This window comes from Sinocyclocheilus rhinocerous, unplaced genomic scaffold (genome assembly GCF_001515625.1).
Source record: "Sinocyclocheilus rhinocerous isolate Xijiao unplaced genomic scaffold, SAMN03320098_v1.1 scaffold790, whole genome shotgun sequence".
Lineage (NCBI taxonomy): Eukaryota > Metazoa > Chordata > Actinopteri > Cypriniformes > Cyprinidae > Sinocyclocheilus > Sinocyclocheilus rhinocerous.
The window spans coordinates 563341-575716 of record NW_015666971.1 but is presented as its reverse complement, the minus strand read 5'-3'; the positions used below and the strand labels follow the sequence as shown (position 1 = coordinate 575716).

General features: G+C 31.7%; 1 protein-coding gene across 1 annotated transcript in view; it reads right to left on the bottom strand.

Moving 5' to 3' along the window:
- LOC107733327 (tyrosine-protein kinase Mer-like) overlaps window positions 1-12376 on the bottom strand; it is a 31050-nt gene that overhangs the window by 5652 nt on the left and 13022 nt on the right. The window contains exons 5-10 of the mRNA XM_016544900.1: window positions 10736-10822; window positions 10242-10357; window positions 9780-9960; window positions 7623-7768; window positions 2818-2953; window positions 1688-1829 (exon numbers count right to left, since the gene is read on the bottom strand). Of these exons, the coding sequence (XP_016400386.1) occupies window positions 1688-1829; window positions 2818-2953; window positions 7623-7768; window positions 9780-9960; window positions 10242-10357; window positions 10736-10822 (808 nt within the window). The remainder of the gene's footprint in view (window positions 1-1687; window positions 1830-2817; window positions 2954-7622; window positions 7769-9779; window positions 9961-10241; window positions 10358-10735; window positions 10823-12376) is intronic.

Here is a 12376-nt window from a genome sequence, read left to right as displayed (position 1 = left end):
TATATATATATATTTGTATTAATTTTGCGGTTTTTGCTGTTGTTCTGTTTTGCATACTTTGAGATGTGCAACGTTTCCCTATGTTTGCATTGAGCCTTTGTGTGATGGAACTGAATAAAGGGAGAAAAAACAAACAAACAAACAAAAAAACCACACAGCAATACAAAAATAAACATGTTTCATGTTTATTTAAAGTTACAATTTGAAAAAACAACAACATTTTTTAATTTAATTTATTTATTTAAGTTTAAGCAAAACCAAATAAACAAACAAATAAAATAAATAAATAAATATTTTTAAAAAGCTGCCAATTGTGTAAGAAAAATAAACTTGTTCTCCCTTTGAATTCAGATTATATTTCTTACCCCACTGGCAGAAATGTTTGTGTTATAAACTTAATTTTTATACTTTTTTTTTTTTTTTTGAAAACAAGACTTAATGTCTAATGTTATTTTGCTTGTATCTTTGATTTAAGAATATTTTGATATTTTTACTGGAAAACAAGAAAAAAGACTAAAATACATTAAAAAATAAATAAAGAAATAAAAAAACACTAAAGAAATTTTTTTACAGTGTAAAAAAATGTGCTAGTCGACTAATGTAGATCAACCAGTTATATCAGCACAAAACCAACAGTAACCAGCAAAAACTATGAAACTTCATGCTGGTCAAAGCTGCTATAGAAAAAAAGGACTATAAAAACTATAAAGACTATAAAAAAATGATTAGAAAGCCACTGGCTCCTAAAATGCAACAGAAATAAAATGCAGTGCTGAAAAGAAGGATTTCTTGTACATGTCTTCCTAGTTTCTTTATTTTGCCTCCTTCTGAACTGGGATGAAGTAACTATATATTTAAACAACAAAACTTTGTGAATGTTTGCCTTTATCTAAACACTGTCAAGACAATGGCAAAGCAGACGTTTCATTAACCCTGGTTTGACGACATACAAATACTAATTTTCCTGTCTGTCTTCAGTGCAGATTAGGTTTATTTTTGCATCCTTTGCAGCAATTTTAGATGCAGTCTAACAGACCTTGAACAGTTAACATTTGGTTAGCAACATAGTGGATCTTTAACCGCAAAACCACCACTGCAAACTATTGGTGAAGTCAGCCAGATGTTGTTAAAGGATTCCAGAGAATGCAGGAGATGTTGTCTCTAGTCTCACTCGCAAACAACCAGACGTAATTTGAAGCTCTTTGCTCAGTGCTGCTTTGGCCAACTCTGTCCTCCTAAAGAAGGCCAACTTTCCCCCTACTTTTCTTTCCTGACGCCTTCAATTTCTTGCCCCAAGCACATTAAGAAGAACGTACTCTGGTCTCTAAAATAGCCCTTGCTTTTCAGATTTGCTCTTGGAATCAAGACATCTGAAAATCACACAGCACAGTGAGATTTAACAACAATTACAGCAATTAAACCTCGAGTGATAAAATGAAGTGCTGGGATTGCGAAATGCCTTTAAGAACACCTCAGAAAAACAACGCATACAGACACCGAAGATGGTAATTAAATGAAAGTGCATTTACATTTTTTATTATTATCATTTCAATTTTATATATTATTTTATCAACATAAATTAAATAATACGAACTGACGAATCATGCACAATAAGACCAGGAACTGGTCAAGTAAACAACTTTGATTTCATGTTGACTAAGAAAAGGAGAAATGACAAAGAACTTACTGCAAATAAGAGCGATTGTGCAACCATATGGCCGTGAACATCAGTATCATCAACAGACAAAAACTGCAAGCAACTCCAAGAACGATGTACGCGGAGTCAGGATGACTGGGAAGCGGAGTCGAGGATGGAGACTCGGGCAATTCTGAAAGCAAAACACACATGCATTAATGAACAACAGCACTAACAATAAGACTGGCATATGTACTTTTAACTAAGGTCAGCATAATACTAAACCTCTACAATGTAATGGCTAATATAGTATTTTATCCCCGAGCTGAATTCAACAGCGCGAGTTTTTCCTCTGGTAACTCATTCATCAAACGGGTGACCCTCTTTTGGTCCAAAATATTGAGACGAGAGTGATTTAACTTCAGCTGTACTTTCCCAAACAAACATCCCTCCTGACTGCTGCAAGAGTCTACTATTTGTATTTAACTGACTGCATTTTATAAAGGTTTTGAACTTTATAATCAACTGGAAAAGTTTTTTAGGGGAAACTATGCATGTATCCACTGCAAATCAAGACAAGAGTTCAGCAGGATGCCTTCCTGAGTAAAGCAGTAATTCAGGTTTCCTGCAGTGCTTTTGAGTATAAAAATATATATATATTTCATTAAAACTTATTCCAGGAACTGCATTCAAATGGCCATGGACTACATTTTTATGTTGGTAATTATTTTACAGAGGAAAGCTGCCATTTTCTTGTCTAGAAAATATGAACACATTAAAGCACAAATACATAAATAAAATTATATAAAATATGAATTAAATAATAAATAAACAAATCCACAGCGGACATCAGCTACCTGGGACAATAGTTATCAAGAAAAGCAAACAATATATAAAATATAAAATAATATAATAAATAATAATATAATAGAAATAGTATAATAATATAAAACAAACAATTAAATTTAAATAATATCAAACGATAAAAATTCAATTGAAGTAATAATATAATATAACAAATTATGTAACTATATCTATAAATATAAATGATATAAAAATAGTCAGGTAAATATCACAATTTTTATTTTATTATTTATTTATTTGCAGTGTCACTGCATTGCTATATTCCATAACATCTTCCTAACAGTAAAACCCAGGTGAAGGTTCTAGCATCTCCTCACCAGCGTCTGGAACAAAGAGCCAGTAGCGTGATCTTTTGCTCCCACAGCCGCTCTGAGTGCAGGCCACCACCTCCACACTGTATGTGGTGTTGAACATCTGCAGCGTCACCGCGGCCTCTGTGGTGATGCTGTGAATCTGAAACACACATTTTCACATAGACTTTACATATATATATATATAACCTGCAGAACAAAACCAGAATCATTGTACGGTCAAAAGTCTAGCACAGAGCAGCGTGAATCTCCATGCTGGTCCAAGCTGGCTTATGCTAGTTTGGCATTCAGACTGAAGCATCTTAAGTTTACTTGATTATCCATATATATATATATATATATATAGTAGTATTTCAAGATGAACACTTATTGGACTGAAGAAACTTACGTGATTTTCCAGACATCATTTTTTAGAAAACTCATGTTGAAATGTCAGTATCAAATATGATCATCAAGCTTTTGAGGAATGTTTATTTGTTCATCTCTCAATCATCATTGTACTGAACTGGCACTGCATTATATGTTTTGATCATAAAACTGAGCATCTAAATATATTCTTGCTAAGATATTATTGGGAGATATAGATAGACAACTGGTATTTATATGCATTTTATGCAAGTATCTGCTATACTGTTAATAAGATCGCATAGATTTACATTATAAGCTATAAGAATTTCATGTTTTTGGACATATAAATATACAGGGTTAAACTAGTTAACCAACATCATGAGTTAACCAGCACAGCAGCATTTTTAAATACTATAGGCCACTCAAGTATCGTATCAACTCATTCTTCCTCTTTCAATTCAAAATATGACAATATTACACAACACAATGTTGTATTAAAGAATAGTTTAGTATTACAGGAAAGAAAATCCTTTTGTGTGTAATCACACCAGAAACAGTGTGAAAACCAAACTTAAAGGCTTGATGGAAAAAGAGAGAAAAAAAGGAGAAGCTGTTTTTGTGAGCCATGTGCTTGCGGGACGCAGGAAGGTTAACACACACACACACACACACACACACACACAGACGCATGTGACACATCCATGGTGCTGGTTGCGTAAAGTTGCCATTGTCACTCCTGTTCCCAAAATCTCTCAGACATGCTGACACTTCAACGAAAACCAAGTCAGTAAGTCTTCACATGCCGTTAGTAACTTTTACATCCACAAATTAAAAACTGCATCTGCAGTTCTCCAAAAACAAGAAGCGAGTCATTCTAGGGGCCCTGAGACGTACACGTGGTGTGGTTTAGGGTATTTAGGGTGTGTGCATGTAAATGTCTGCTATGCCTCTGTTCAGATTTACACTGCAATTAAATTTGTTTTCCTAGTCAATCCTTCCTTGAACCATAAACCCGTATGTCCTCCAGGTTTCTAACTTTTTAATGATTATCTTAATTTCTGCACATTTCTGTTGGCCATGCATGAGAAGCAACACAATACATCAAGGTTAAATAGATGCTAGAAAGAAAAATTAACCAAAAAGAAAAACTAAATCCTGGCCCAGCCACTGCGATGAGCCACTTCTGGTCGTCTAGCACACATAATTGCATCCTGTTTTTTTTTTTACAGGTCCTGAAGTTTTTCAAGGAACCCTCGGATTGCTGTCAGAAAAGCAATTATATTTAAACCCAGCCTAAAACAACACACTTTTCAAACTCACCAAGAAATTGATTGACTAAAACACTCTCACTTACTGAATATAAACCTGATCACATCCTGCAGTGCATTACCGTCTCAATCATCTAAGGATCTGCAGTGCACTGAATAAATAAATATGTATTTGGATTTCTTCAAGGGTTTAGGGTCTAAACCAAAATATATTCCCAGCTACCTGTAATGTAAATGTACCTGTAATACAAAGCCTTATTTAAATCAGCATAACTGAACTATACCAGGAACTGGATTAGAATTGCCATGTGCAAAACAAAACAAAACAAAAAATACAAATATATTTATTTTTATTTTGAGGTGGAAAATTACCCTTTACCATAGTTATCATGATTATTGTTGACTAAAAATAGCTATTAAAAACATTTTGTTGTTAATTAAAATAAAGGTGCAAAAAGTAAAATATAATTATTAGATGAAAAACTAAACCAAAACAATTAAACTAAACAAACAAAATTAAACTAAAAGAAAATTAGAAATGTTACCTTGGTCACTAACTGAAACAAGTATAATTCAAGCACTAAAATTGCTAACAGGAAACAAATAAAACTAACACTAAAACTGAAATAAAAATAAATAAAACCTAAAAAGTAATATATATATATAAAAAAATAAAAAATAATAATATAATAAAATTGACATAAGCACAAAATATATACAAATAAAACCTAAAAATAAAAGCTATTTCAAAATATAAACAAAAACTATAACAGTATAAAAATAATATTAAAATAACACTGCCCTGTACATGCTCTTGAAAAGTTTTATGAGATTGTCACAGAAACTTACAAGAATGTGCACATAAAAGTCTGCTAGTTTTAAAGTTTTTGCCAAAAAACCCAAACATAAATGTAGGTCAAAATCATTCACTATTCTATGAGCAGATGTTACATGAACTAATAGGTGATTTTGTTGAGGGAGAGCAACAGGTGCTGGTCGGAGAGCAGCTGTGAGTGTGAATGCACGACACTCATTTCCAGTTACTGTTGTGTTCACAGTATGAGATCACACAGGTCAGTAACGGCAGATTGTTAATCGCAGACAGTGACGCGTCGTCATTAAATTCCAGGTCACTCAGTGGTGAGTCATGACAGGTGGACAATAACAAATGACTTCTCCACACACTGTCGGTTTCCTGCTACCAGGCCAGAAACAGGAAGTACACATTGTCTACTAAATGCCATGCTGTAACAAAACCACTCCCATATGATAGGTCACTGGTCATTGACAAAGACCACACAGGGCGTTGAGAGGTGACTATAGGCACATGTTCAGTGTAATAAGTGCAGATTTCTCAACTTCTTGTTACACACCTGGCCTTGAAAACAATTCTAGTTGCACATACAACCCAATCTGGGTTAAAAAAAAAAATCTATATATAGTCATTATTTTTCTAATTGTACTTGCGGTGGAGAAATGACATACTTCTCCTTTAGTTCACCCAAAAATGAACGCTTGTTGAAAAGGCCATCGGAGATGTAGATGAGTTTGTTTCTTCATGGGAACAGATTTGGAGAAATGTAGCATTACATCACTTGCTCACCAATGGATCCTCTGCAGTGAATGGGTGCCGTCAGAATGAGAGTCCAAACAGCTGATAAAAACATCACAATAATCCACAAGTAATCCACACCACTCCAGTCTATCAGTTAATGTCATATGAAGCCAAAATCTGCGTGTTTTTAAGAAACAAATCCATCATTAAGGCATTTTATCTTCGCCATATTTTAACTGGATTCCATGCTCCATAATAACGCTTCCTCCTGTGAAAAAGTCTGTTGTCTCTCACTTCGAAATCCACCAGCATATTTGTTTACAGCTGTTTTGGACTGCTTTCACTTGTAAGTGTTGCTTGATCTGTATATATTTCTCTCCTGATTCAGACGAGGTGACTTTTTCACTGGTTAAAGCAATATAATGGATATAGGACTCAGGTTTTAGCCGGGAGCAACTGTTTAAAGTTAATAAAAGACTTGTTTATAACAAACATGCAACTTTTCTCTTCACAAGACATTAACTGATGGACTGGAGTGTTCTGGATTACTTGTGGATTATTGTGATGTTTCTATCAGCTGTTTGGACTCTCATTCTGACGGCACCCATTCACTGCAGAGGATCCATTGCTGAGCAAGTGATGCAATGCTACATTTCTCCAAATCTGTTCTGATGAAGAAACAAACTCATCTACATCTTGGATGGCATAAAGGGGTGAGTACATTTTAAGCTAATTTTTGGGTAAACTATTGCTTTAACAAATATCAGACATTGCTAACTGATCTGCAAAGATAAAAGCATAACATTATTATGAAAACATCTGCTTACGGGGCTTTCAATAATACAGCTGAACTCAAGCAGGCTGGCACGCCGAAGGAAACTGTAAAAATAAATGATCTCAGACTGACGCTTTCATCTAAGAAACAAGAACAGCTGTTTTATTGTAAATTCTCCAGCTAATTTCCTCACAGCTGGTGAAAGTGACTTGTTATCTCAGATCTAAAAAAGCACCATGTCTGTGGAGCAATACTGAGCTAAACATTGCTCTGGGCAACTTGGGAGAAGTTGGTGAACTGAGCAATAAAACTAAATGGTTACATCCAGGATATCTAGATACTATAAAGTCTGTTTAGAGGGTTTTGCTGTTATTCTGAGAGCCACAAGACTCTTAAATTATTTCCAATCAGACAGAACAGATGTGAGAATGTTTGCAACCAGTTGCAACCAGTGTTATTTTAGTATCCCTGATATACTTTTAGTAAATATTTTGAATGAATTTTATTTGTATATTTTCTGTTTTCATTTTATTGTTGAAGTTTTAGTTATTTTTGTTGATTTTTATTTTTAAAAAATGTCTATATAGTTATTTTTTTTACTTTAAATTTTAGTTTTTAGTTTTATCTGCAAAGAAGCAGTGACCAGTTACAGAATCTGAAATATATACTCTCTATACATACAAGCTGGGACAACATTGGGATTCTAATGATTTTAAGCTGATTTCTAAATAAAAACAGACAGTGCAAAGAGTTTTGCGAGTGAAAGACAGAAGCAGAAGAGATGATTCTGTTTCTCAGTGATTGATGTTTAGTAAAGTCAATTTTGTAAGTACACGAAACAAAATTAGCAAACCCATTTACTAACCTTGTTTGTACGTGTTCCGTGTTTAATTGTGACATCATATCGTTGCAAGATTCCATTCAACTTGTCAGGGGGCGGAGCTTCCCATCGGATCATCAGCATGGAATTGTCCACATGAACAGTCAAGTTTTGGGGAGCTTCTGATGGAACTGTAAAATTTGGAAAAAATTTGATGGAACAATAAAAATTAATAAAATTACATAATTTCATTTCGGATAAATCATCTCTTGAGTAGCATGCAAAGCAGACGAAACAGACAAAAAATTACTTCACATAATAATTTTATCTAAGAAGGCTTTTTCTTGTCTAGACTTTGTAAAAATATGAAGGCATACAAGGACCTTCAAAAAATAAAATAATGAAAATTATAAAATAAATGAATACGCATGGAAATAATGGTTCCCATGCAAAAATTAGAAAGAAAAAAGCCATTCTGAGAAATTAAAAACACTTTTGTTCATTGAAATAAAGCTGAAATAAAATAAAATATAAATATCAGATGAAAAACTAAACAAAAAATAGAAATAATTGAAATAAGTTTAAGTTGAAGCACTAAACTCAACAAATTGGAAATAAAAACTAAAACTAAAACTGAAAAAAAAAATAAAAAAATAATAATAATAATAATAATATTACATGAAACACGGAGTATATATAATATATATATATATATATATATATATATATATATATATATATATATATATATATATATATATATATATATATATATATATATATATATATATATATATATATATATATATATATATATATATATATATATATATATATATATATATATATATATATATATATATATATATATATATATATATATATATATATATATATATATATATATATATATATATATATATATATATATATATATATATATATATATATATATATATATATATATATATATATATATATATATATATATATATATATATATATATATATATATATATATATATATATATATATATATATATATATATATATATATATATATATATATATATATATATATATATATATATATATATATATATATATATATATATATATATATATATATATATATATATATATATATATATATATATATATATATATATATATATATATATATATATATATATATATATATATATATATATATATATATATATATATATATATATATATATATATATATATATATATATATATATATATATATATATATATATATATATATATATATATATATATATATATATATATATATATATATATATATATATATATATATATATATATATATATATATATATATATATATATATATATATATATATATATATATATATATATATATATATATATATATATATATATATATATATATATATATATATATATATATATATATATATATATATATATATATATATATATATATATATATATATATTTTTTTTTTTAAAGAAGTACCCACTTTTAGATTGTATTAAATTAGAAGTACAGTATGACATAAAACACAATGTTTATCAGAGACTAAAAATATCCTTCACTGTTCTTTTAGGCATACAGAGAAAATCCTTCATGGACACATCCCACAGGAAAAGCATTTCTAACTACCAGGTCACTCCCATTCCCACTTGGCATTCGGAAAACTCTTGGATATCAAAGACATAATTGTCTTTCTCCTATTAGCAAAATGCTACGTCTCTCATTGACTCTAATGCACTCGGCTTTATCTTCCATTTCCAGTGTGCAGAGTTAACTGGAAATATTACATTAGTGACTTGTAGCATCTCTTTACTTTTTCAACATTGATAATAATCAGAAATGTTTCTTGAGCAGCAAATCAGAATATTAGAATGATTTCTGAAGGATCATGTGACACTGAAGACTGGAGTAATGATGCTAAAAATGCAGCTTAGCATCACAGGAATAAATTACATTTTACAATATATTACAATAAAAAACAGTTCTTTGAAACTATAATAATATTTCACAATATTACTGATTTTACTGTATTTTTGATCAAATAAATGCAGCCTTGGTGAGCAGAAGAAAACTTTTTCAAAAACATTCAACCTTTTGAATGGTAGTTTTATTTACAAGTAGTGCCGGAAGTTGCTCCAGGAATCTGAACAGACTCACCGCCCTCTGTGGTGTTGCTCTGGACCCAGGCGCTGGGCGGGGATGACCCGATCTCATTGGTGCAGGACACGCTCATGTTGTACCAGGTCATGGCCTTGAGGTTGCTGATTTCATACTGGAACGGAGGCACGCGTGTGGGGTGTGCGGCAGTGGGGCTTCCTGGCTCCAAAAGCTCTCGCACCTGGAACAGATGAAGGATAACACATTTATTATTTGTTCTAAAAATGACAATCATCATTCAATCAAAGCTTTTAGTGGTGTTTCTTCAAATTTAGAAGGTGTGCTGTTACTTTACCAAGTGATCAGAATTAGGATCAACCTGGTGGATGTTAAAATGGGTGCAGAATCTTATACTGAAGGGTCATATCCATTCTGAACTGAACTGAACACTATGTTCTTCAGAGGTTTCATCACAATTCAGTGGCCTTGTACAAGCAATGTTCATTCTTTTGTCCTTCTTACTGTGATGGAGCATGTGCTGAGAGGAGAGAAGCCGTCGTGTCCCGGTGTCCAACTTATGAGGAGTTTGTTGGCCTCACGTTTTACTACTGTGACCTTTGACACTTTGTCAGGAAGCTCTAAAAAAAATATTAAAAATCTTTTACTTTTTGTTTTACTGAAATGAAATGGAAGTATAAATATTAGATGAAGAACTTAGACTTAAAAAACTTGAAAAATTAGAAAAGTCTTCTTGACAACTAACTGAAATAAAAAAGTACTAAAATTACTACAACTAAAAATAAAATAAAATTAAAGTTAAATGGAAACATTTAAAAAAAATAATAATAAAATGACAAAAGAAAAGTGACTAAAATTTAAATGAAAATTGAAAATGTAAAAAAAGCATATAAATGATAATATAATATAAAATAATATAATACAATATAATACAATACAATACAATATATATTATATAATTACACTAAAATTACACACTGTTCTCAGATTGGCTTTACCTTTGATATTGATGTGAGCTTCTTTAGATACTGTGAGGCCTTTCTCATTGTGAGCTTCACAGCTGTACTGAGTGAGTGCATCAACACCTGCACAGAACAAAAATTAAAACATTTAGCTCACTTTAATATGCAGATACTAAAAGTACTGTCTGCGCTTTTTTTGGACTTTCTGAAGAATGAAAGACTGTGCTTTCAAACATTCATCTGATTTGTTTGACTGGCCCAACATGTGAATTTCTATAGCTCAACCAATAGTGTTAAATTTGGGGAGGAACAACCCGTTTGGCTGAACAATGAAAAATGGGAGCCTGTTTGGGAAGAATCAGTGGTGCTTGCAAACTATTATTTTTAATATTACTGATAGTTTTATACACTAACGTTCAAAAATTTAGAGGCAGTGTATTTTCTTTAAAAAATCAACACTTTTAATCAGCAAGGATGTACTTAATTGTTTTCGATTTCAAATAAAACAAAAATATGAAGCAGCACAACTGTTTTCAACATTGATAATAATCAGAACTGTCTCTTGAGCAGCAAATCAGCGTATTAGACTGATTTCTGAAGAATCATGCGACACTGAAGACTGGAGTAATGATGCTGAAAATTCAGCTTTGATCACAGCAATAAATTACATTTTCAAATATATTCAAATAGAAAACAGCTATTTTAAATTGTAAAAATATTACTGTTTTTTACTGTATATTTGAACAAATAAATGCAGCCTTGGTGGACATCAGAGACTTCTTTCAAAAAGATCATACCACACAAACACTAACAAATCTGGAAACCATCCAGATCCAAACCATCTTGGCTGTGAGTTTTGCACAACTAACTGTAAATGCTGTATATATTATTAAATCCATTTGGATGGGCACTCGAGTTAGTGCTTTTCAATGCTTTACTCATCGAACACAATAATGCTTTTAAATGATCTTTTGGGGGGCACATTCTCAGCTAAAATTGATGTGTTATTAATTAGATCTAGAATTAGATTAATTAGCATCTAGTGGCTACATCACAGTGTTACAGAGGATTCTGAATATGAACGGGCCTCCTCAAATTAATAATTTTACATGTGTTTATGTATTTTTGTATCTTGGATTGACTCTATTGTATACAGGTAGAGGAAGATAAGTTTAGCTAGAATCCTAGTAGTATCCCTGGAACATACTTTAAAATACAACCTGGCAAATAGGATTTTTAAGGATGAGAATTTATTTACAACAATTAATGAAATGACTCCAGACTTGACTCTGACTCCAGCTTAAAGACTTAAGATGAAAGACTTGCGGACATGTCTGGGTCAAGCACATGCAGAACCGCGCAACTTTCACCGCCAGCGTGTGGCACAGTCTTTCAGTACCACTCCATGCCCACTCCAGTCCCACTCTGACACAAGCGCAACCATAATATCCCTTTTGTGCGAGTGCATTTCAGAGCCACTGTCACAAAGGACACATTGCTTCCCCCAATGGAGCTGACAGGAAGCTGCTTGTTTGGTTGTTGGCATGCTTCTTAGTAGTGCTGGGCGGTATACCGGTTCATACCGAATACCGGTTTTTATTTTTGTTATGATATGAATTTTGAAAATACCGCAATACCGGTATATGTCACTTAAACAACGTTCGGAACGCGACACTG